The sequence below is a fragment of the Ammospiza caudacuta genome, chromosome 9, assembly GCF_027887145.1.
Source record: "Ammospiza caudacuta isolate bAmmCau1 chromosome 9, bAmmCau1.pri, whole genome shotgun sequence".
Classification (NCBI taxonomy): Eukaryota; Metazoa; Chordata; class Aves; order Passeriformes; family Passerellidae; genus Ammospiza; species Ammospiza caudacuta.
In genome coordinates, this window is record NC_080601.1 from 16,283,526 (window position 1) to 16,310,355 (window position 26,830).

The 26,830-nt window shown below is 40.3% G+C and overlaps 1 protein-coding gene across 7 annotated transcripts in view; it reads left to right on the forward strand.

Annotated features, from left to right (window-relative positions):
* The first annotated feature begins 423 nt into the window (after positions 1 to 423).
* Positions 424 to 26,830, forward strand: part of KCNMA1 (potassium calcium-activated channel subfamily M alpha 1) — a 409,069-nt gene continuing 382,662 nt past the window's right edge. For 6 of the 7 annotated variants that reach the window (XM_058810473.1, XM_058810476.1, XM_058810477.1 and 3 more), the window contains exon 1: positions 1,105 to 1,413. In XM_058810473.1, coding sequence (XP_058666456.1) covers positions 1,105 to 1,413 — 309 coding nt within the window. Of the gene's footprint in view, positions 464 to 1,104; positions 1,414 to 26,830 lie in introns of those variants that run through there. The other variant, XM_058810475.1, reaches the window with a different exon arrangement.

Consider the following 26,830-nt stretch of genomic DNA (forward strand, 5'->3'; position numbering starts at 1 on the left):
CGGGCGCTCGGCGCTTCGGCGGCGCCGCGAGCCGGACCGAGCGGGCGCGGAGCGGGGAGCGCTGCCCATGGGGCGCCGGGAGCCCGCCTGAGCCGGCGCCCTCACCCCGGCGGCAGCGGCAGCGCGGCACCCCCGGCCCGCCCGGCACCCCCGGCCCGCGGGGCCTTTGATGCGCTCCCGGAGCGGCCGCGGCTGCGGGCGCGGAGCCGTCGCGTCCCCCGGCGGCACAGAGGGAGGGGCGGGAGCCGGCGGCGCCGCTGCGCGTGTGGGAGCAACAGCCTGAGCGACAGCCGGGCCCTGGAGAGAGCTCCCGAAGGATGGGCGAGGAGGCGGCGGCAGCGGCAGCGCACGCACAGATGGGCCAGCGGAGGATGAATTAGGAGCCACAGGAGGCTGCTGCTGGCACCGAGGGGGGAAGAAGAGAGGAAGGGGCTGGACTTGAAAGAGGAGGAGGAGGAGGAGGGTGCGCGGGGAGGGGGTGACTGAGTATCGCTGATAACAAGTTAAAGACTAATAACAATAATAAGAGACCACCTCCGGGAGGATCCGCGGCGGAGGCTGAGTGAGGGATCCCCGCTGAGGCCAGCGGGGTCGCAGCGCTGGGTATCTCGGAGAGACGCTCAGAGGCATCAGTTTGTGGTGGTGGTGGATGATTTTTTTTGGGGGTGGGCGGGGTAGGGGCTGTGTATGCGGGAGAAGGAAGGGGTGGGAATCTGAGGAGGAGACTATATTTTTGTTATTATTTTTAATTTTTTTTTAATATTATTTTCGCCGTACAAAGAGGACGCTCGGAATTCACCGGCCTGTCGGCTCCCGAGAGAGGGACCCGGGAATTGTGCGGTCGCTTTTCTTCACCTGCTTTCTTTTTTTTTTTTTTTTTTTTTGTTTTTTTTTTTTTTTTTTGTTTGTTTGTTTCGTTGGTTGGTTTGGTTGTTTGTTTGTTTTGACTGGGGGCTTTTTTTATTTTTATTACTCTCCTTATGGTTCCCCGCTGAGCAGCGGCGGCAGCAGCAGCAGCAATATGGCTGGTGATGGGCTTTTTGGGGGGCGCTGGCGGCGGGAGGAGCTCTCGGAAGCCCCTGCGCGCCCGGCTCGCTGTTAGCTATGGCAAATGGCAGCGGCGGCGGCTCCTACCCGGGCGGCAGCGGCAGCGGCATTAGAATGAGTAACAATATCAACGCCAACAATCTCAACACAGACTCGTCCTCCTCCCCCGTCAATGTGCCCAAGATGGATGCGCTCATCATCCCGGTGACCATGGAGGTGCCCTGCGATAGCCGCGGACAGCGCATGTGGTGGGCTTTCCTCGCCTCATCCATGGTTACTTTCTTTGGGGGACTGTTTATCATCCTGCTGTGGAGGACCCTCAAGTACCTGTGGACTGTCTGCTGCCACTGCGGGGTCAAAAACAAGGTAACTCCCCCTTCCCTTGCCTTCCCCTCCTGCTGCCGGTGGTGGTTTGGCGCGGTGGTGGTGCTGAGGAGGAGCAGGAGCCCAGCCTCGTAGGGCAGGACACCTGGGCGAGGTGGCTCAGGGCTGCTGGTGGCACTGTGCTGGCTGCTCTTGGCTTGGGGCTGCTGGGAGCTGCAGCGTGGGCAGTGTAGCTGGAGGGTGAGGTGGTGGGCGCAGTCCCGAGGCGCCTCCCCGCTCCCCCTTCTCGTTTTCCGCTGGTGGCACGAAAGTTACACCTGCTGTGCGGCGCTCAGCCTGTCCGAGAGGGACACGCCGCTCTGCTGGGACGGGGCAGATCTGAAGTTTGTGTGCACCCTTGGGGCCGCATGCCATGGCGTGGGAGCTTGCATATCCTGATCTAAGCTCTCGGTTGCCTTGTGGAATGAGAAACTTTGGCAAAATTGAAAGGGTCAATTTCTCACTCAAGTGAATCTTTATGAAGCTAGTTCCATTCCCTGGGAATCTTTGACATTTCTGTTTGTTAAATTAAGTGTTTCTATCTAGAAGTATTCTGTACATTTGTAAGTATTCTCTTAACCTAAGTATGGAGTCTTTGAGGCAGCCTTTCTGCCCCTTTGGTTTTTGCATATTTCCAGCTGGAAGAAAGCATAGTATGTGAAATAAGTTCAGTTTCTGCTTTGAAGGGTCTATTTTCAAACCAAAGCTAAGAACTTGCTCAAGTCCAGACTTTCGTTTTTGATTACGAAAAATGAGATCCAAAGTGCTACCACTCTGTGTTGTGAAAGTGGATTTTGACAGACCCCAAAATAGACCAGCAACTGGAGTTTCTCCCCTTCCCTTTTCACATTTTTTGAATTACAAATGGAATAATATCTGCTTCAGTTATTCCTGGCACACAGACACCCACAAAAACACACACACCTTTTAATATATGGTTGCTAGGTTGCTGGTTTGCTTTGACGTACAGTGAGCTGTCTTCCCCTTTCTCCTGTCCCCTCCCCCTAACACGCAGCACATACACCCGCTCTGTGGAGGGCCCAGCATTTAGGGGAAGCCAGGAACAAAGTCAGAGCATGAGAAGTTAATGTTTGTCGTGTAGTTTGGGTTGCCTAAATGAACCTCCACGTTCCAATTGGAAGTTAAACTCTTACAGTGAGCTTGGCCTGTCTATGGAAGGAGTGATTGCTAAAGTTAAGGAATAAAAGCTTTTAAGTCAGCCTTAAGTGTCAGGAATTCTCTCAGGCAGCACTACTTTTCTATAGGCTTTTTTTTTCCATTCAAAACCAAACCTGAACTTTCTTAGAGAAGTGCTAGCCAGATATGATGACACAGCTCTAATGAATTTGTGATAATAAGATACTATTTCCTACAGCAGTAAAAGTCAATTTTCAAGGAAGGGTGAGTAGTGAAGAGTTAAGCTTTGGTTTTGTTGTGTATTTAGGTATTTAGCATTTCTGCCTCCACAGAACTAGACGAATCTACAAAGGCTCTCAGGGATCTTGAAGAAGAAAAATCTGTGTGTTATTACCTTGTTATTACCTCATGCTTCTTCCCTTGAGAGAGTACAAAGTTAGAGGCTTGTACATAGACTTCTATGCATGGTTTCTTGATGGGTGCTGTTGGTCAGATAGTCCATCATTGGGACACAGTCAGTTAAAGCAGATCAGTCATTTCTTAACCAGTATGGAAAGATATGTGCAAATTGTTTTTAAAAACCTCTTGGGCTAAATGTGGCAGTTTAGTAACAGGTTTTGTTGAGGGGTTCAAACACTTCCAGTCCCAGCAGTTTGATGTACTATGGCTATGGCAGGTTGTAAGATTTCAGTTTATTTAATCTTTGAGAATGAAGTAGTTCCATGAATGTCATTCCCTGGGGCAGGAGGATAAAGGGCTCTGCAGGTAGGGGGAGATAGATGTCTCCTTTTAGATCCTATTTGTTCCACTTATAAGGATTTTCAAGACTCTGGCAAAGAAGAACTTTCAAGGGCTGATCCTGCATTCCTTATACAATAAAATGGGGAATTGGAGGGAATTCTGTGTATGCAAGGACGTTAGTTTTAACTAGTTATTGCAAAACACTTTTCTAGTATTTAGGGTATAAAGGCTAACTGAAGTAACAACAATTATCTGAAACTTTGCTGTTATCAAGCATATACTTGCTTGGTGAGTTGGCAAAAGCTGCTGAGGCTCCTGGACAGAACTGTGAATTCATATATGTGCTGTGTTGACTCTATTGGGCCTGATATAAAAGCAGTTTTAGAAGAAGTAGCTCCTCCTACTGCAGGATTGAAGAAGTTTTCTGCATGTTAGGAGCTTTCCTTTCCTCTGCTGCCTCTTCTGCTGCTCCACAGGTTGCAGGGGAGTTGGGCTGTCCAGCATCATCTCCCTATCTACACAAAGAGCAGTCCCAGTGAGAGAGCTGAAAGAAATCTTCCTCATGTCTACTTTCTGTGGCCTCTTATTGAATAATTCACATAAAAATGTGAATAATTCAGAGTTACTCTCCTGACACTCATGTCTGGATCTGTTATTGCAAAGAACTGCAAAAAAGTTTCATTTTTTTTCTCCCTGCTATATTCTAAGCATGACATTGTATTCCATGAATTTGTTGATGATTGTTTGGGATGTAAAACTTTTCATGACTATGTAGAAGGATTTCGAGTGTGGTTTGTTTGGAGTATCCCGCTCTTCAACTCATTTAATTTAAAGCTGGAATTTAAAACCATGATACAAACAGTTTATTACTTTGTGGTATGAAATTTCATTAATTTTTTTTCCCTTGGAGATAAGAAAGTCAAGATACTTTAAGTCAAGAATATGGAAACAGCTAACAGAATCATCATCATTGTCCCTTAAAATTCCATATCTAATTTATGTAATTGTATATGAATAGAACATGACTCTTAATTGTGTACTAAAAATGATTATTGAAGGTTTAGGATTTTCATGCTCCATACTTCTTTGTGAATTGGCGTTAAAAAAAAACAAAAACAAAACTGCCCAGAAACTGTAAATCTTTACCTTTGTTGTCAGTTTCATGTAGTGTGACAGTCATTACTATCAGAGCCCTTGTATTTCTTTATTTAATATGGTATATAATTTTAGATGCAATTTTTCAAAATTAGCTACAGTCTATTTGCAACCAGCCTTGAAAAATGCTGTTTTTCTTCTCAGCGTTTACATCTACATTTTTAGTAAGGCTTAGATACTGCTAAGGAACTTGTCTGGTCATTGCTTGTTTTTTCTCCCTTGACCAGCTAATTTCTGTTTCTGTATAAAAAGTCGAATGTGAGATTAAACTTCATTGGGTTGGACACTGACATTAGCTGTTCTTGTTTGTGATAACAGCAGAAAAATAAAATAAATATGCATGCTAATGTACACAGAGGGGCTAAATGCATATTATACAATCTATAGTTCTTTTGATTATATGGATCTGCCTCTACATATTCTATGCTCCTGGAGGGCATTTTCTGCTGACATTATCTGTTGTGGCTTTGGACAAACTCTAAAACCATGAAGAAGGAGCAGTGGAATGAGAGAGCACAGGTTTGGGGCAGAGTCAGCTCCTGGAGCTGGTCAGTGCAGAATCAAATGGAATTTGTTTCCTTCTGAAGAGTATGACACCAGAGCCTTTATTGCTGCTCCTTGGCTCCCCACTGAAGGGTACCTCTTACAGACCTTATGTCATCGGGCTCTGGCAGGTAGAATACATCCTTACTGTGATGCTTTCAGTGTTTTGGAAGAGCATTTCCTCCCCACAACCCAGGACTTGTACACATATCAAATGAAATTATGATTATAGGCAGCAGTTATTAGCCTGAACTTAAAAGCCCTTCTTTGACCTTGGTCTACAAATTTTTGAAATATAGTAAGTTACACAGTGCTTTTTACTCAGTAGAAACCAAGCAAGGTTCCCATTTGTTTTGAACAGAAAAAAACATGGTTTTGCTGGAAATACAACATTTGCAGAAGTCATCTTGGAAAAGTTAAGAATTTCAACCCAGAATTCTAGAGCCTGAGAAAGCTTGTAAGTGGGAAAATTTAAGTTGTCCATAAAACAAGCAGCATTCATTCCAAGCTGGCTCTGGTGTGGGTGAGGCTTGTTGGTTTCTGAGCAATACCTGCATTAACATCCTGTCCAAACAAAGAAAAGGATTTGAGGCACGATCTGTTGAAGAAAGTTGGAGTGTCCATGGGAGGACCCGTGTGGACACACAGTGCAGGAGAGTCCTTCATTTCAGTCCGTGCGTGGAACCGTCACCTTGGCTCTGGTGAGGACGAGCTGGGCAGCAGCGTGTGGTGAGCAACTGGGAGGGAGCTCAGGGGATTAGCGGGAGCTGTAACGCGTTTTGTGCTGGGTCACATGCACAGCCTGGCTCGGGCCTTCCTGTCCCATGGCTGTCAGGTGCTCTGCGCCCAGTCCCTCCCCGAGAGCCTCCCCAGACTGGTTGCCAGTGCAGAGGTGGCCGTGGTGGAGAGGTCAGGGTCTGAGAGAAGAGGTGCTGCAGCCCTGTGCAGGTGGTGGCGTTTCCACACGCCGAGATGGGCGCTGGTGTGGAGGGGTGCGTGCTGCTGCTTGCCATGCTCTGCAAAGGAAGGTACTTCTGGCTCTCTGGAGCCTAGGAAGGATTTCACATTTTATAAACACATGCTAAAATAGGTTTCTGCACGCAGAAAAGAGAATGCATGGACAAGGATTTAACCCGCAAACCAAACATTCTCAACAAAAATCATCATACTTACTTTCAAGGCTCTGCAACACATATATTTAAGGAGAACATCTGCATGCAAAAAGAACTTGAAAGTCCCATGTTTGCAAATCCATAAGTGCTGGTTGAAAACCATTAGATTTCACTTTTTTTCCCCAGTTTAGCTCAACAGAAGAAATGCCTGTAATAGCAAACAAAAAGCTTTTAAGTAACACTGATCCGTGTACTCGGTTTTGATGCATTGGGATTTCTGAATGCGGAATGAGGGCAGTTTACAGCCCCAGAGACAGAATCATTGAACATTTAGAGAGCACTAGCCCCAAGTATAATCTCTGCAGGGACAGGATCTAATGATTATAATTAAAACCAGCAATGATGGTACTTGTATGTCCTGTATTATTGAAAGAAAGTGGATTGTGAATCTTAGTCATTGAGTGTCCTTCCTGGGACAAATCCCACAAAGAAGCTGTAATCTCTAGTCAGGTGCAGCACAGAGCAGCAGTCAAGCATTCCTTCTGAGATTGGCTCTTCTGTGGGATCCAACTCAGAGTGACAAAAGTTTATACGAATTTCAGGGCTGGCTGGTGATAATTCCTCAGCAGGATCAGGCTGTGGTTCAGCAGCAGCAAGGCATCCTGTGGTGTGAAGTTGGTAGGGCAGCAGTCGATGTAGAAGTATAAACATGAAAATAACCCTAGATGAAATAGGGGGACAGGGTATCCCTTTGGTTTTACTAAACATACCTTGTCATGTTGCATAAAACTGTGTATATTTTGCATGTATGAAAATTAGTGAATTATCAGAAGTCTGAGGAGGGCACAGTGAATGTAGCTTGTGGAGGTTTTCTAAGGGAAAGATAGCTGAAACATTTTGTGTGGGTGTTAATGGTTAAAAAATACTTTTCTCCTGCACATATGATTTTAGTGGCAAAAGGAAAGGAGCTACACTTTAAAAAGCTGTGTTTCTGTAATGGGTTTATATGCTACTACATGGCTGAAGGTTTAGAATCATAGAATAGCTTGAGATGGGAGGGAGCCATAAGGATCACTGAGTCCAGCTCCCTGCTCCTTGCAGGAATACAATGCCTGACTGGGAAGTGAGTGCAAAACTCTGTTAGATCACAAGACTACACTGGCATTTATGCAAAATTACACAGGGCTACACACACCAGTTCCAAATTAGACCTCCTGGTTTGTCAGTGTGGGCACTTTGTCCGGGACACACAGGTCACCCTGGGTGACAGTGGAGGGTGGAAGAGCTGCAGGGTCTGAGTAAATGAGAAGGAATGATACCTCTCTTCCACGCCTGTCAGAGACATACTGGTCAGGAAGGGCCCATTTTGAATCCTGGTGGTATTTATAGCCTGAGAATACATGGGGTTTGCATCTTTGAGAGGATCACTTCATTTCCATATATAGTATCCATGGTTCTGTTTAAATGAATGTGCTGCCACTGAAATGTGTTGAGTTCCTTTACTTTGAGATGATATATTGCGTGTATTTGTCTGTTTGAGAGGTACAGAAACAAGAGAGTTATCCAGGGTCTGTTGAAATAGAGGGAAGCAGTCCTAATAACTTTAATGGCTTTGGACTCAGGCCTAGATGTTACAGTGTCCTAGATGAATCAGATTTTTTAAAAAATAATATTCTAATGTTAACATTTTAAGTTTTTAAAAGCTTTTTTCTTTTATTGTAGCAAGTTGTATTTACTTGGTTTGTGGCCATCATGTCTGAGATTTCACCATTAGAAACATAATATTTAAAAGTCACACATGGTATGTTTCCATTCCAGTCAAGAATTATACCTTCTGCCAGGCTCCCCTGAGGAATCAAAAGCTGAGTGCTTGAATGGCTGATAATAAGGGCATCTCTCCTGCAAGCTGATGTGTGCAATGGTAAATATTGGCTCTTTTTTTAGAACTGCAGTAAGGGCACATTTAGTGGAACTGGCAGAGGTCCCTTGCCCCATGGATCACCTGCAGAACAGACACATGTGCAGCTGCAGCCCTGAGTCCTGCAAACCTTTTTGCATGTCCTGAGCTTCACTACCTAAGTTAAATATCAGAACTGGTAACATAGAGTGGAGAAAATACCCTAAACTAGGACACAGAAATGGGGAGGAGTACTGTAACCTCATCAACAACTGCAGCATCACACACTCATCTGAACGGCTTTTCACTCTAACTGTTAAATACAGGTCTACCATGTTGTTTTTGTATTGCTCTTTATATCATAAATTTATACTACGGTTTGCTTCCCCTTTGTCCAAGAAAATCATGACTAAATATTTTGGCATACTTGGGTATATTTCATTCATTTTTCATGGCATCTTTTACATTTTTATCTAATGCTTAGCTCTTCTTTTTTTAACTAAAAAGGTGACTCACTTTTAATATGCTATTACTATTATTATTATTATTAGTAGTAGGGAGATTAGCATTACTGGTGTTGGATTAATTTTCTATTTTAAGTACAGGGAAAACCTGGATACAGATATGTCTAAAAAAAACCTGTTTGAAAATGGTGACATTAATATTGCAAAAATAAAGAGAAATGAATTAGAATGATTCTTTATTTAAGCATTTCGTAAGTTTTCTAGTATAAACACTGTTCAATTTATTTTAGGTGCGACTAAGCACAGACATTCTGTAGGACAGCAATTGGAATGGGTTACTGGGGTACTCTGTGACCTATGGTGGTCCTAGTTGGTGCAGAGCACTTCAGGTGCTTCAAATAAGGCAAATCCTTTGGCTAGAAGTGATTTGACATCGCTTTTTTTGAAAGTGAGTTTGCAGATCAACAGACAGGAGGTTTGTGATGTTCTTACATTTTCTAGGTTATCATACTAAAAGTATTGTTTCATAAAGAAGCTGACAAGCTCCACTTGGGTTTTGAAGACCGAAGAACAAAAATCTCCTATTCTTTTTAGTCACAGGAACAGCTTAGGTAGGAGAAAATATTGCAGAGTCTGTCTGTATGTGGTGCAAACTTTTTTCCCCTGAGGGATCTTTTTAATGCTTTGATTATGCACTTTTGATAGATTGATTTTGTTACATGGGAAGTTTTCCCAGCATTTGGTGTTAGTTTTCTTGTACTATATATATATACAATACACTTACACCTAAAGGCTTCTGATTCCTTTAGGATCAGAAACAGGGGACTACTGGCTTTATGTTTGCATTATTTTCACATCACTTAAGATGCTCAGCTATAAGTCTCCTTCTTTTCTTTCACCCTTTATGGGTCTGGCTTCTGGTTTAAAGCCATACAAAATTTTACCTGACTAAATGCTGGTTTTCCTCCTTTGACACTGCCTTAGATGTATAACATCTGGTGTCTTTTTATTAGAAGAGCTGAATTTGTATTAAAGATCTCTTGTTTTGAATGAAAACAATACAAAAAAATGTCACGGTTTTGATATTTGCAAAAGTAAGTTTGGTTGCTTTGCTGGAATGTGTCCCTAGGATATAATAAAATTTTAATTTATAAAAGTGGAAAATGCTGTCCAACATGTGGAGCTTTAGCTCTGCCTGTTTGATGTAAGTGATCAAGTTTTAATGTTAACCTGGATGATATGTACAATAGGAAAACTGTGGTATCTCTGTGTTGCCAGCAGAATGATTCTGGGAATGACAGAAAAAATGTCTGCTTCTTCTTATTTCCAATTTGTGGTATTATGTTTGTTATTAAGTTATGCATAATTTTTAAAGAAAACTTACACAACAGTTAGGTTAATTTATGGAACTTGCATCACTTGCACAAAATAGCTGTTTGGACATCAAAATTTCTATTTAAGATCTTAATAAGATCTTAATCTGAATTGATTTCAGTCAGTTTCAGTTCATTACAGAAAGAGGTATTGTTCTTGAAAACTTTTTTCTCTATACAGATGTTTGTTCATTAACATTTTTTTAAAATTTAATGTTGACTTTGCACATCATATTCTGGACTTGAGTCGGGTTTACTTAATACCCTGGCTTCTCTGTATATATATATAGGGGAAGGTAGTCAAGTGTTTGTAAAGTTATGCACTGTTTTAAAGCTCCATAAAGCAATACTGTCTCTTGCATTAACATCTAATAGTCTTAATTTTGATTTTCTTTTAGCTAAGAGGTTGATACATACCCAGTAATAAAAAAAATGTATATTATGAGCTGATTTCTCTTAGAAATAACTATAATAAAAATTAGGTTGAAAATAATTTTTCATGCTCTCATTTAAAAAAAATTATAATTTCTGTGGCTATAGTTGCTTTAATAAAACTGTATACAAACGTTTGTCTTTATTGACTGTCCATGTGATTCTTTGTCTTTGGGTTTTGTGTTCTTTAAACTTTTCTTTTTACTTTTTTAAACAAAAAGGCAGACACAGAATGTCATAGGCTTGTCTGTTTACTTTTTATAGAATAATCAGTTTGAAGATTTCTGCTTGCAGCAGCTGAAGAGTACTGCAGAAGGGACTCCAGACTTGCATCAGGTGCAGCAAGAAAGCAAACCTCCTGAGTTACTAATTGTTAAAATCCTTCATTAACGATGATCCAGGGCGTTGCTGAGTGTTGTTGAGAGGAGGGTCACGTTTCAGAGTGAGTTGATTGAAGGAGTGTGGGTGGGTGTGTTGGAGGTGGCTGGGTGACTGACAGAGCTCCAGACTGTCATCCAGCATTGGGCTGTGCTGCTCCTGAGGGCTCTGAAATGTAGGGGCATACCCGCTTGGTTTAGAGCATAGCTGATTGCATGATTATTTCTGTGAAGGTGCCTAAGCTGCATTTTATGGTGTTTGCATCTATTTTATGATTTGGTATGAAGGTAATGTAAACCATACCTCATTTGATCTAATGCCTGTTGAAGCAAAGTTACATCACAACGTTTTTTAAACACAAATTTAATCCATCAGAGCAAGTGAAGTGTTTTGTCACAGCAGAATTTTTTTTTTTTATTTAGTCTTCTAATACTGGACTTACTGTCCTGAGGTGCTGGTTTGACAGTGCTAATAAATCCAGACTGATACTGAGAGACTTGCTGCAAGGTATCTCAGCTGTGTTGACTAGTAGGTAGTGGTAGCTCCACATCCTAAACCTTTCTATGTGTTTTAAGGCCTTTTCACTGAGTAGAAATGCTTTAATAGGTAAAAATTGAATGCTGAAAGATTTAAAAAGAGAGGTTGTTCCATTATTGCCATGCTAAATATTGATTTCATGGTGTCCTTTGCAGGATAGGGCTTTGTTGACTCCAGCATGTAGCTAGATAACTTTTGAAAGTAAGCTCCAGCTTTCCCAGCATGGTTAGGTGAATTCTCTTCAGGTGACACTGTGTGGGAAGATGAGCTCCATCAGCACACCTGATCTGCTCCTCCTGTTCATAGGCCTGTAGTCCCTGCAGCTGGGTTGAATTAGTCTTGTGGGTATAAGTGCTGAAGTGCATTTATAGGTTCTTCACTCCTTTAATTATATTGGGGTTGGATCCTGGATGCCTGGTTTTACATTTGTCAGTTTATTTGTGTTAATTGGGCTGCTTGCTACTAATTTGTGAGACCATCAAGTTAAAGTATTAGGTGATTAAATCCACTGGGATTGGCTCAGTTGGTCAGAGTACAGTGTTAGCACCAAGGCTGGGGGTTCAATCCCTGTATGGGCCATTCACTGAAGAGTTGGACTCAGTGATCCCTGTGGGTCCCTCCCAACTCAGAACATCTGTGATTCATTCTTTTAAACAAGCCCTAGCCCTTACAAATCAATTATTTTAAATTAAAAAAAAAGTTTAATTCAATGTAGATCTTGTAGCAAATGCTACATTTATAGAAGATATTTTAAAAAATAATCATTATAGTCCGCAGAATTTAATTTTAGGTTGTTTTTGTTTGTGCTCTGGCTTCAGGCATTTGATTAGATTATGTAGTTGAGTTAGCATCTCACTGGACTTCTGAAGGTGAAAACCTAAGATTCTTGTTTAGTTGTGTGACATTTGGAGCTAAAACTTTGTGCAAATGCTTTGATATCAGAGATGCAAGGTATCTGCTGTGGAGACAGACTTTGGAGAATGGGCGTCTCTTACAAGTGATGCAAGCTGATTTGGGTTTTGTATTGATACATTTTAAGTAAAACTAATTCCTGTGCTGTGTGTCAATGCTTCTATATCATTTAAGTTCTGTTTCGAGGGCTAAAAAGCTTAAGTTATTTTGTAGCATTTTATGGAAGTGAGAAAATGCATTATTAGCGCTCCAGGATATGGTTGTTAAACATTCCACCCTATATAAGGAGCATTGTGCCTTCAAAATTTGACTGAGCAATTTAGAAGATGTGTACTATTTTTCTGTTGTAGTATGCTGAGGCCAGCTGGTTTTGCTGGCTTAGTTGTGCCAGATCCTCTTACCAGCTTTGGCCAAGGGGCAATGCTCTGCCCCATGCATCTCATGCTGTAAAAGCGGATAATAAGGAGAAAGCCAGGAGGAGGAGGACTGTCAAAAAAACTGATTTGTCCCAGCCCATGTAAAGCAACCTAGTGATTAAGATAAGCAGATGATATAATTATCCACTCACCCCTTTTGTTAAATTTATGAAGGGAATGTAGTTTATGAGTCCTTTAGGGCAGTTACTGTTTTGAAGAGCTACAAGTAGTTATAAGTTGCCCTGCTGATCCAAGTTCCTGTGTAGATTTATTTTTTACATGAGCAGAGAATAAAGGGAATTTTAAAAAAAAGCTTTAATTTGGATGGAATGAAATTTTACCTGTAGTATATTGAGGAATTTTTAAGGAGAGAAAAATAATGTGGTGGAGGGAATGAAGGCTGATGACAAGAAGGAGGGATTCTGTCTAGTTCAACAAGCAGCACACGGTATTCACTTTATATGCAGACACTTGGAATATGCTTGCTTCATTGCCATTAAGAAAAAATCAAACACAGTTTTTGAGTTCCCATAGCCACATTGGATTTAAAGAATAATGTTACTTCTAGGCTCTAGGAAGGTTCCCAGTTAAACATATGCTTGTTGGTTTTACTATTTTTAGCTTCTTTGAGCAGCACGTGTTCTCCTGAGATATTTATTTGTGAATGTTGTATTCTGTTCTTAAAAGGAAAATCTCTCGCTGTCTAGATTCTTTTTCTGTATCCAAGAAAGGAAAGGACCGGGGTTCTTGTCCGTGCTTTACTTCTTGGAAATCCTAGGAGACAGGGTAAATTAATTAAATCTAAAATGGATCCATCTGGTAGTGCTAGCAATGCCAGGGGAGAACAGGTGAAAGAATCTGAGCCAAAGAAAACATATAGTGCATTATATAACACGTCAGGTTCTTTGGGGCATGTTGCTATCAGAAGGCTGATCTTGGTGTTAGGCTTTTTACTTTTTGTTTAGTCTTGTTTTCAAATCAGAGGGTTAAGGGGGTAGTTTGAAATGCTTTTTTCTGTTCCATTGCTAAAAAAATAATAACTTTTTTCATTATTAATAAAAGGCAAATGTATTTAGTCCAACATGTGAGAAACACACCATTCCCTTTATGGGTTTGTTTGAAAATAAATGGGTTGACAGCGTTTGAAACAAAAATGAAATGAAGTCAGTTTCAGAAAAATAATTTATCTTTTAAATTTAGAAAGCTGTTAGGCAAAACAAAAATCAGGGAAGGTATGGTGCCAACTCAGTTTTGCCCCCAAATTTGTATAAGAAGAATACAAAATCTCTATGCAGCCTATTTGGTTGTCGAAATTACCTTGTTTAAATTCTCAGCAATATTTTCAAGGTAGTGATCGCATCCCTGGGAATAGGAACGTAAAAATGACTGTAAAAATTGAATTGTATTACCTGTTTTGGGAGGCATGAAGAGGTAAACAGTATAAATGCTGGGAAGAAGTGAATTAGATTAGAGGAGAAATGGCAGTGAGGAGATTAACGGAGGGTGTCTGCTCGCGGCTCCGGGTTTTGGTTTGGCAGGGCTGCTCAGCACACATTCCCATTTTATTGTGGCTCCATTCTGACATGGTTTCTGTGCCACTGCCTGTGCTGTGGGGCGTGTGTCTGAGAGAAGGCTGCTGATGTGCAGCCTCTGGGGAAATCTGTTTCACCGGGGCAGGTGAAATGCCTGGCCCTTTTGGCGTGACTTTGGAAAAAGTGGAGAAAGTAGGCCATGGAGCTTTTGGGAACTTAGGAGCTTAGCAGCTAGATCTTTATCCAGCTTAAAAAAAAATTCCATCTCATTATGTACCTTTAAGTCAAATTCCATCCTTGTCTATAATTTTTTTTAGCATCCTCTGTTCTTTTGTTTCATGCTGCTCAAGTTTCACCTTTTTTTTGTAGTTTAAAAATCCCAACAAACCTCTGTGAGAACATGTCACAGGCAGGTTGGAAGGAAAATTCTTGTTTGTCTCACTTGAATTTGCATCTCTGAAGTGGAAGACTTTAGGTGGTTTGTAAGATTAACATAAATGTTGGTTGTCTTTTTGTAGCAGAGAGAATTTAATTCCATTTTTGATAAATAATTTTCAGGAAAATATACTTTCCCCCAAATTGGAGTACTTTCAAAACACTAATACAGTTTCAATAACTAGGGGAAGGACAAGTAAGATGCAGGAGCAAATTTTTTTTTTTTTGGTCAGGTAAGAAATATTTTAGCTTTTAGTCCTATATTTTATTTCGTCTTGTAATGTCAAAACCAAAGGCAGTTAACAGCTTGATTCATGCTGCTTTGTCAGGAATCTTATTTTGACAAGTGTTTATAGTTTTCAGGAGTTGTTTCCATATTAGAAGTTAATTTGTTGATCTTAAAACTCTGTGTACATCAGTTCTACTCTCTGCTGAGCTGTAGTATCTGAATGCTTCTATTTCTAGGGTATAGCTATATAAATATTCATGTCAAGTATACATTTATAGATATATATACAAATATGACCAAATCTGTTATGAAAAATTATGCCACAGTTTAACTCTTTTTACAATGTGCTCTTCTGTTAGAGTGTATTATGTTCATTTTAATCTCTGTAATATATTGTGGAAAGTATGCAAGAATAGGAGATTAAATATGTTTCTCATTTGTAGAAGTATAATAAATTCTGCAAAACCGCTAAATCGGTTGATTGCATGACAAGTGATCTAGCTGCTAAATTACTGCAGAAACTGTGGTCAGCTATTTAATATGTTTCATTGGTTTTAATAACTCTTCTATTTTCTTCTGTAACTGTAGATTTGTGAGGAATTTTGTGTGGTTTATTTGTGGAAGTAGCTATTTCAGCAGACGCACTAGCACATTGGAACAGGCTTGCTCACTGAGTGATGAGCCCTTGGGAAATTTAGCACAGCTTTTGAGCATTGGAATGAAAGAAAGAAGTGGCAAGCTGAGAGCAATACAGATCACAACTGGTCTGTAAGAAGACAGTGAAAAGAAAATGTTGAATATTATGTAATTTTTTTAAGTGCCTGGTGCATTCATGCCTTTCTAGGCCATTGCTATGCTGGGTTTTTTACGTGTGCCTGTTGTGTTGTGGAGTTCCCTTAACTCTTCAGAGCAGGGGTTTTGGACTTAGCATTTTAATGCTGTTTTCTTTTATCTCATCTGAAATTTATCCTCTCAATACAGACTGGAGTATACATGGCCATAAATTACATAGAGACTATAATTCCCTGTTTTAGTGTTGTTCTTTCTTTTGAGTGAGCCATTATGATTTGGAGGCCTGTTGCTATATTGACTGTAATTCATAGTTCCTGGTTAGTGGCCAAATTTTGGCAAAACTGATTAGCAGAAGGCAGAGAAGGTTTGCTACAGATTCTGTATGTTTACATGAGAAATACATTGGTGATATCTCAGACTATTCTACTTTGCAGAAAGAGGTCTGAAACAGTGTTTTGCAATAGAGCAGGCTGATGTTCGATGTTAGTGCACCTCTACAGTGTTGGCCAGTTGAGCTGTAAAACATTAAATCACAACATAAATTAGCAGCTTTATACTGAAGATCTGTGCTCTCAGTTTTTTTTTCTCCACAAGAAGATTAGGTATCTCACTTTCTTCCTGTACTGTCCTCCTTAGAAGCCCGATGAGTTCTTCCCCAGCTAAGTCTGCATGAGACCAGGATTAGGCTTAGTCCAGAAAGAGGTCTCTAGGTAGGAGCTGGTTGATCGGTGTAGCAGAAATAACCTGTGGCTTTGAGGAGCTCTGAACTCCTGGGCTCTGTGGGGGGAGAGCTGGCTGAAGTGTGGCTTCAGCTGGAGCTGCCACTGTGCAGCCTTGGTGAGCAATCACACCCTAGCTGTTGCTTAATTTATCCAGATGACTTTCTGATTACCTGGGTTCTGTAATAATGTAGCTCTTTTAACCTGTTTGTAAGTAGCTTTTTGACCGCAGAACTTAAGTAGTAAACCTTCATGATATATGTATTTAAAATACAGCTCACTGATGGGATAATGTCTAAACCAGAAGTTTTCTACTTTATACTTTCCTAGTAAAAAATCAAGGTTGAACAAATTCCTTTAGGCAGTGCTACTTAAAAACTTCTGGTAGGAATACCTGGAGTGGCTTTTATTTTTCAATAATTTTTTAGGTATTAATCCACAAATCCTAACATTTTCAAAGCTGAGATCTTTGTGTGTGGCATTTATACAACTGTACAGCCAAAACCATTCAAAAGACTTTATTTAGCACAAATTTAGTATTTATTTTAATTTTTTCTTTTAATCTAAATTACAGTACTGTGGTACATTGCATTAAGAGATACCATATAAAAAGTTTTGCTGTACTGCTTTTGTTCAGGACTTCACAGCCGTTTTATTTTTTCTTAGTGGTTAATGCTTCTAGGAGTAATTCTCCAATTAAATACTTTTATCATCATAGACTTAAAATACTTATTTTTGTACAGCTGAGTATCAGTTTGTTTACCCAAATTTTTCCGCTCTTCACCCAGTTCTCTGTTCCTTTTGCAAAGACCAGCCATTCCACGACTTTGTATAAATACAATACACTTTTACTGTATTGTCTCTGTGTAATTTTGGATAATACATGTCATGCAGTGCTGGTCCATTCTTCAGTAATTTATTATGATGTGCAACTTAGTGTTTGTGTACAGATCCCTCTGGTGTTCTAATGGTGCGTGTATGCTGGGGATAAATGATAAATTCCAGGTAATGTATGAATCATATGGGACAAAGTGAGATATGCTTGCAGGACTGGAGGATGGTGGTTGTGGATATCCATCTAGTCTTGGGTGCATCTTCCTTGGCAGCCTGTATATTACTTTGTCTGAGGGACTGTAGGGCTTCTTATTTTTTTATTCCTTTAATTATTACTCAGTAGGGAATCTTCTTGACACTTTGGTGTGAGGTTTTATTACAATGCAGACTTATTTTACGTTTCAATATTACAACAATTTCCTCCACAACCCCCAAGTGGAACTTCAGCTCTGTGTAGGTTTTGCTAGAGGAGTCCTGTGGAGGCTCTCGATATTGGGCTCACCAGCTGTAGGTCTTTCCTGGGAATTGGAAGTAAAGGAATATAATACAGGCATTTTCTCATTCCAGAAAAGAAATAACATTATGTAGATTTACAAGGTTTTCACATTCTTTTTCTTTTAAATGCATCCAGCAAGTATTCTCAGTCATATCAGGTCTGAAGTTGTACTTAAGTAATTTTATCTGATCAGGACTGAAGCACTTGTTCCATGATGTTCTGAGAACTCTCAGTTCGTATTGAAGGCACTGTCAGCTGAGGTTCTTAAAACAGTATGAAATTCTTAACTGCATAATTTATTACTGCTAGGGATACAAATGGGCCAGTGCCAAAGCCTGAATTTAGGATCCAGTCCAGGAATTCAACGTAAATGTAGCAAATGCTTGGCCAGAGCTGGTCCCTTTCCAGCGCTCCAGGTCCGAGGCCATTCATTGTCATTGGTGACATCTCAGCATTTCAGTGTTTGCTGTTCTGTAAGTACTGAAAGCCTCCCAACAGCAGTCTAAGGAGGTTAATGAGTTTAAAAACCTAGGATTGCCAGGGGTTTGTGATCCCCAGAGTAGACTTTTTCCAGAGATGAAATTTTCTCATCATTTTGAGGAAAATCTTGGAGTAACAGATTTTCCACAGAGATTAAGAATTAATGAAGGAAAAATAAACAATCCCCAAACAATTCACAGCCACAAGTACTTTTATGCCTTACAGGGCTGTTATTCTCTAGTACCAGAAACACTATTTTGTTTTTATCTACATACAGATCCTGGGGGTTAATGGAAGATTACATGATGCTTATATAATTATATTTTTTAAAAATTGTATATTAAGCTCTGATAATTTCCTAGATTTTTATATTTTCCTTTAAAGAATTTTATTTATTGAAACAAGAAAAAAAAGTGTCTCACAAGTTTAGGATAGATGTCTCAGATTTTGATTAGCTGTAATTAATTTCCCTTTTTAAGTTTCAGAGAGTCCTTGCTAAGGAATGTGCTTAATTATTTGTTCTATGATCACTGTAAAATAGAGATGTAGCCACATGTAACGCAGCAGCAGTTGCTGAAATTTCAGTATGTTACATAGGAATAGGAAGTTAGAGCTGGGCACAGTACATCTCAGAAAAAATGTGTATGGACGTGAAGAACATCAGTCATCAGTTAAGTGGAGCACAGCAGTTGTGTATGAGCACATGGAAGCACTCCAGGAAAGAAAGAGGAACAAGAAATATTATACTTAACACAAATTTGGCTTTAGGTACTTAAAGGTGTTTACCCACAATGAAATTTCTGGCAAGAAGCTCAGAATTTAAAATAATCTCAAGCATAAATGCACACGTGTAATTACTGAGAGCTGTGAATGAACCTAGAAAAGAAGCAAATTCTGCATTTCATTGAAAAGTTGAGTTTTGGAGACTGTGAGGATGAAAAATGTCAGACCACATAAGAGCCTACCAAACATAATTCACTTCTCCACCCACATCTATTCCTCATTCTCTTTGTGCCCCATAAACTCTGCATTTTCAACTTCAGTGAAGGCTTCCTTTGTCTGTATTACTCAAGCAAGATCACTTTCTTCTTTACTCCTGTGTGCTCTTCTGAATCTGTGTATTGTGTGACTTTGTCCAGGAGGAGAGGGAGTGACAAAAACCTGCCTTCAAAAAACTGAGATCCAGGGGCTGCACATGAGCATCAGCTCATGGAAGTCACACAGGCAAAATGTGCACATCCCACATCCCACAAAATGGAGGGGTGCAGAAGTTGTGTGGAATATTGGAGAATGCTCTAGCCTTGGAAAGGGAAAGTAGAATCCTGAATGGGCACTAGGAATGGTCTGAAAATATTCCTCAAGCTTCAGTAAACCCAACAATATGAGAAATTATGTTAGTCACAGGCCTGATTTATGGATGATAAATTGCTGTATACAGAGAAATTTGTCACCTTTTGTTTTTGCTGCCTGCACAAGGAAGAGTGAGTCTTTTCCTCCTGAAACTTCAGCAGGAAAAGAGCAAAGAGTAGCAGCTATGAACCTTCATGGGGCTGAATGTTTGAATTCAAAATTCTTCATTTAAAATATGAGGAGCAGAGAGTGCAAAAAAACCCAGCAGGTACCACGTTGTTCAGGAGGATGGATTGCAGTAAAGAGGGTGGGAGACTTGGATAGAAGTTGAAAGTCAGAATTGAAAAGTTGCTAGGAAAGAAGAATTCTTTTTACATTTGCTTGGTCAGTGTCCAGTACCTTCTTTTTATCCAGTGTAAATAGGAAAAGTTTGTAGCACATCACTATTGGTTTTGGTTTGTTGTCCAAACACTTATTTTGCTGACTTGAGTGGCAATTTAGCGTTTTTTCCAAAGTCAAAATATTTCTCTGGTTTTAGAAAAACAGTTCCTTAAATAGATTGCCACTTGTGTTTCTTTGGAGCCTTTGAAGGCTAGTGAACTGCTGTGAAAGTTCCCCTTTTTTAAGATGAGCCACAGATACTAAAGGAAACAAATATTTGTCGTAAAATGAGCATAATCAAGTCCCCAACAGGAACAAGAAGTTTACTTGGTAGAAATGGAAGATGAAATTATGTAATTGTTGTATGTCTCTTGGAAAAAGCTTTTTAAATGACACAACTTTGAAAGGGCAGCAGTACAAGGAGGATAATTTTTTAGTTTGAGTGTGATGGAATGGCTTCCTAAATACAAATGACCTATGTAAATTCCAAGCTAAAAGCATGAACAGAATTTCTTGGGTTTTATTCAAGCTTTATGGAAGAAGGTAAGAATCCAATATGTCACAGAAAGCAGAGAAACCTGTATGGTGCCAGAGTGTGCTGCTGGTCCTACTTGCAGGCCTTGGCTTTACTAGATGGTTTTAATGGAAGCAGGTAAACTTGGCACACCTGTGGTCCCGCGCTGTAATACAAGCATCACAGTATCTTCTTTCCTGTTAATCATAAATGTCAATGCCTTTTACTTTGAAATAAGGTAATTGAGAAGTCTGGTATGCCTTTTGATTCAAATATCACATTTTCTGGCAACTGCTGAGTTGGAGAGCTACATAACTTAGACTTTTCAATGTGAGATTTTCATCAATTTCTGTGCTCTACTGCCCGTATCAGTTACAAAAGATAAGCACAGAGTGAATGAAAATTAAGAGGTGACCCTAATTAGGCACAGGCTATAAGTCTTTAAAACCCATGATCTAAGAAGTGAAAGGTAGATTATATACTTCAAAAGAAAATTATGGTGCCATGGAAAAGAAGTGAAAAGGAGTGGAAGTTATGAAACCTGCCTTGTGGCCTTACTGTACGGAAATTCTCAGGTCACAGTTTGGATGCAGACACTGAATCTGTAGAGGGATGAGGTTTACACCTTAATGGTCTTGAACATGTTTCTGAATGAATCCCAGATGGCAGAAGTGCTCCTGGCTCCATATCCTTACATGGATATAAGCATGAGGTAAGTTTTTCCCCCTTACTTACCCTCCTCTCAGTGTGGGGTAAGTTTTAACTGTACATCTGCAAGTGTCCTGAGCCTCCAGAAACCAGTCTGTTCAGCATGCCTGTGCACCCAGAGCAGCTGGCTAATATCAGTCTTCCCCCATTTCTCATTGTACTAATTCTGGTGTGGTGCCATCTGCTGTTCTTTGGAGACCAAAAGATAAAAAAAAAAATGGTACCTGTAATGTCTGTAGCCCCATCTAACACAGTCTTTGCATGTATTGGAGAACATGAAAATGGCTGCTTCTATTGAGATCCTTCCCAGCACAGTGTGTCTTCATGGATGAGTAGCTACATCTTTTACCTAGATATTTGGTTTAAGTGGCATTGTAGAATGTTGTATTTAATTTTTCATTAATGTGTGAGATACTAGCAGCTGCTAAATTTATAGGTATATCTAAATACTGGCTTATTTGTTGAGACATGCAAAAACCATACCCTGTCTGAGGCAGGAACTGAGTTGTGGCACTCAGTGTAACTTCAACTGTCTTCCCTCAGAAACTTCAAGTGGGCTTTTTTGCATTCAGTCAGGCTGATAGTGCGGTGGGAAGCTGAAGCTGCTAAAGGAAATAGGGAGAAAATACAGTCTTAGAAGAGATGGTAGTACTAAGTAGCTGAAAATGATCAAATTGGGAACTTGAGACATATGGATAGTACCTTTCCCTCTTCCTTTATAAGAGGATAATGGGTTAATCTAAATTAGAGCGAAACCCTGAGACCACACACATTTATATTGAGCAAATAAGAAATCTGAGTGCCTGGACTGGTATTTAACTTTTTTAAAACACAACTACCTCAAATATGGATCAGATCCAAAACTTGTAAGCATGTTTTGACCACAGTCCATTGGTGAGCAACATTCACTCTTGCAGCGAGCTTCCACTTAATATAAACTATAAAAAGCCTAAAGGCAGAGGTAGGGTGTTAGTGGTTTTTCACCCCCTCTGGGAGTGCAGTGCATTGGGCAGTGGGCTCTGCTGCAGCTGTGTGCAGCTCAGGGATTTGTGCCCGTGCCTCTGCCCCTGTGACAGCTGGCACTGCCTGGGGGAAGTGCCCTGACCTCTGCTGTCATGGTCCAGCATGGACCAGGGCAAAACAGGTTGGACCTGGACCTGGGAAAGTGCAGTCTCAGTGCTGAAGACTTCTCAGAATGTAGGTGCAGCTGCAATGCAGAAACTCCTGGATTATGTGATTTATTGCTCAGAAGGCTGTTTGGTAATACAAGACCTGGACAAGAAATTTAATCTCCTTAGGCCCATGTCTGATGATCGCATTTTGAATTCTTTGTTTTTGGAACGGCATCCAAACAATTCTGACGATGTCATTGCCATTATGTTTATCTGGTCTCCTCTCAGCTTTTAATTTAACTATTTTTCTAACGTCCTTTGAGTTTTTACTTTATAATTTCTGAAAAAGTTCTACAAAATGGATTGAATGTTGTCATTGTACTCTGATAAACTTGTCTGTGAAGGATAGCGTCTTTCTGGCTTTCAAGGGACCAAGGTCTATGGAATCTGCTCTCTTATTGGCATTGTTCAATATTTGTTTCTCTATTTTAATGGCATCTTAATTGGGCTTTTTACCAGCTTTATGTAGGAAGGTAACAATTTATGGCAGATCTGTGGCATTCTAGTAAATCAATTGTAATGTTGTTCCTATTACTTACATTTATATGATATTGGAAACTCAGACTTAAGAGTTTACTGCAAAAACACAGAAGGATTTTCCTTGGCTCTGAACCATGTACACCTTCTGTATTCGTAATTAGCAACAGGGATAAAGTGCAAGTGGTGAACGCTGAGAGGACACATGCAAGGCTGGCTTCTTTGTGATTTGCCATTTTGATACATTTACTTAGACTGTATTTTAAGTTCATGCCAATTCCTTCGTGAAACACTTGCAGCCTGAAGGCTCAAAAATCTCTCTGCATGCAAGTCTTCTAAATGTCTAAATTCTATATGAATATTCAACTTGTCTATCAACTTTTGCTTCTTGAGTATGATTTACATAGGAGAAAGTGAAAACTTTCCAACTCTGCTTCACAGATTTTGTTGGCTATAATTTTCAAGTCCTAAAGCTGCCTCTGTTAACATGTAGTGAATTAACTGTACTTGGAAATTATCTATCCACCATTGGAAGATGCCTTGCTAAGTGTGTGTAAATAAGAATGTAAATCATAAAATTTTAGAAAGATCTTCAAGTAGACATAATTATGTTTGGTTTTCTTGAGGTTGATGAAATTGCATGCAAAAGCATTGAGTGTGGATCTTGGTGTTTTGGAAGAGAATTCTTCATCTGTTCTTGCACTTGTAATGATGTTGTATATACCTGCACTTATGTGAAGATCTTAATATTGTAGGCACCAAAGCATATTAGACTGTCTTTGAAAACTCTTAGAGTGAAGCCCTGGTTTTGTTGGAGGTAGATTTTCTTAACTTCAAGGAAGGAAATGTAATGACTTGTGCCTTTGGTTTGGCTCCTCCTTGCCCTATTCCTGAGGCAGCTGTTGAAGCTGCCAAAAAGCACTGAGTCAGAGGTTTGCACTGACTAGTCTGCTGTCGATACAATATCACATTTGCTTTGCAGAAGTGCCAGCTTACAGAGTGGCATTTCCTGTTGGAGTGAGCAGAAGAATGGCAGGAGACAGAATTTACACAGCTGTCTAATGAATATGCTAAAACGTTTTGAGTTATTTTAAAATGTGGCTCTGAAATTCCCCATTTAGCTTATGCAGTTGTGAGGAAATAAATGCAACTGCCTCCAACGTGGTGAAACACTTCTGGAAGTTGCTTTTCCCAGCTGTGCTACTACAAGGTCACTCTGCCTGAGGGGAGGGAGTAATTAGTGTCTATGCAAGGGTTCATCTCACCCTCTTCTCTCTTTTAGTTACTCGGTGTTTTCTACTCTAAAATCCTTCCCATGTTATCCTTCCGCCTTTATGGCATAATTGCTCCTGTTCCAAAATCCCTGACTTGGAAAAGATGGCACCATTGGTTCTGCTTTCTCTGGACAGGGCATATTGGGTGCTTTTACCAGTTCTTTGGTGACTCTTAATGAGGTGAACTCCCCAGTAGCCAGGGCAAGTGCAGGGCAGAAGACCTGCATGGAGACAATATGTGGATGTATAAATAAGGGGAGTTTGGTCAGCCTCAGGGCTCTGCCAGTGCAAGAGAGGACAGTTTTTAGTGACATGGGCCAGATTCGATGGTGAAAGGCAGCTAAGGGGAAAGTGCAGTAGCTGAAACAAATAATACTGAGGATGCAGACTCTAGCACTGGTATTACTGAGGAGGAAAGTGCTGTAAGCCTGATTGTGAGGGAATAAAAAAGTGAATGCCAGTACCACAGCTAATATGGACCTTCAGATTTTGCCAGGGTAGCAGGGCATGTGTGAATGGATGTGGGCAAAAGGGGAACAGGGATGTAATGCTGAGCAGGGAGGAGAGGGCTGAGCAATGGGGTGATTTTGCAGCTGTCATAACAAAAGATACACTGCGTAAAGCTATGAAAACAAAGTTATTGGGTGATACAGTGCTGCTTTTTGCAGTGTCTGTATAGCCTAATACTACATGTACTGAATCATAAATGCTTGCATGCTTCATGGAGGTTCTTGTGATTCAGCTAAGGAATTCAGACCCAGAAGTTTCTCCAGGTACAAAATAACTAGGAATGGAGGAAAGAAATGGAATAAAGCCAATTTAGATATATTGGTTTTATTCAGTGCAAGGGGCATTTACAAAGTATATGGATGCATTTTATGCTTTAGAATTAATTGTTAAAGCTTTTGATATTATGTGTTCCAGAAAAAAGTCAAAATTGTGTAGACTTTTAATTTATATACAAAAAACCACTAGTGATACTAGGTGCATTTGATTATTAACACATGAAAATAGCACTAGTTTATGTTTTCTTGAATTTGTCCTTATTTGTGTCTCACTTTTGGTTTCAGAATCTAATTTCACAAAATTTGCAGAAGCAGTAATCAAATTTTTTTTTTAAATGGTTGAGATTTATCAGGTTTCATGTGTGAGTATGGAAGTTGAGTAACTGGATAGCAGGGAAAGATGCTGTGTGATCTTGGACTTGCTGCTTTGTGGGATATGCATCTGCTACAATATATACTTGTATGCTGTAAGTTTTTGTTTTTTTTTTTCCTGTAAAATGTACAGGTATTACAGGTTGAGTTTTTTTTTCCTTTGTTTTTCTGTATATATCTGGCACTATAATATATGCAGATGAAGCAAAGTTTTCTTATTGCCAGCTAGGGAGAGACTTGCAGTGTTGAGAGGGTGTTCCTGTTTTTCTGTTGTGGTTTTGTATCTGATCACATGCCATGTTGTGCATTCCTAGGCCTCTCTATGTAAAATGGTTTGATGGGGCAGTGGTTGCATTCTGGGCAGGATAACCTGCAGCAGCTGAAGGGGCAGTGGCAGCCAGGATTGAGGTGGGCTGCCAGTTTTCCATGGGTTGTGGGTACCCTGTTGTGTCAGAAGGCTCCTCTCACTTTCTCTGCCTCAGGACTGTTCTGTGCCTGCTGATAGCAGGAGGGGGAAAGGAGGCTTCTCAACAGGCTTGGAGCTAAAGCCATGCTGCCTCCACCTCCATCTGCATTCAGTTGTCATAAATATTTCCTGTATGAATGCAGCCTCTTTGGTCCTGTTCCTTGAATCTGAATGTAAACAAGATGTATGGGATGGACTAACAGCATTGATGATTTTCTTGTCTACACAACTGGAAAACCACATCCATTCTGGCACGAGCTGGAGGAAGCTCTGGGCTCACATCCTGATGAGGTTTGAGTAATTGGTTGGGAATTTATAGCCTCCTTCCTTATTACGCTTGAGGTGGATACTTGTTTTATTCATCCTCTTCCATTAGATCCCAGCTTGAGTCAGAGGGTATGCACAGAAATGCTGGCTGGGATTGGCTTTTGGAGACAGTGGGCTGTTGCAAGCTCTTGCTCCATTTCCTATGGAATATTTTTTTTGCATATTTTCCAGTTGCAACCTATTATAGCTACAGAGGCGTGTGAGGTGTGGGTTTTGATTTATTTTTAATTGTGGTCATACTTCTGATGACTCTACCACTGTCTGCAGTCACTGACACATTGACTCTCCAAGGTGGAGGGATTGCTTCTAGTGTTTTGGACAGGCCTAAAAGTGCTCCTTTTGTATATGCCTATGCATTCTCCTGTTTCAAAGGGATAATGCAATGTGCAACATACAACATAATCATGTTGCTATTCCTGTGCATCTTTTTAATTTGTAGATCAGTAATTTTGAGTATATAGGTGCAAACATAATGAGAAAATAAATTAACAGTAATAGGAAAGATGTGAGTTACTTATAAATAAATTATCTTTTCAAATGTCATGCAAGTAACAGGGGAATTTTTGCACACAGCCTGAATTTCTGCTTTTGCAGGGTGGCCTACTTCTTGGAAAAAAAAAGTTTTTAAGAGAGTTTTAGCATTTAAGAGCAGTAGGGATCTTTTTATATATGTGTGTAGAAGTAATTGCTAATCTAAACTGTGAATGATTGGCAGATGATGGAGAAGAAACAGTGTTCTAAAGTTTAAATAGCATCAATTTCTCACTACAGCGCATAAGGAGGACCACAACCAAAGTAATATGACATAAGTTGTTTTTCTTTTTTTTTTCTATTTTTATTAAGTCCATGCCTGGGCTGTAACTCTTCACCACTGACAGCAGCACAGAATGTGCTACCTGTTTAAATTTCTTGTCATGGCATAGATGAGCCAGGAACAAGGAGAGCGCTGATGGCTGTAACCTCAAGTAGAGCAGAATGTA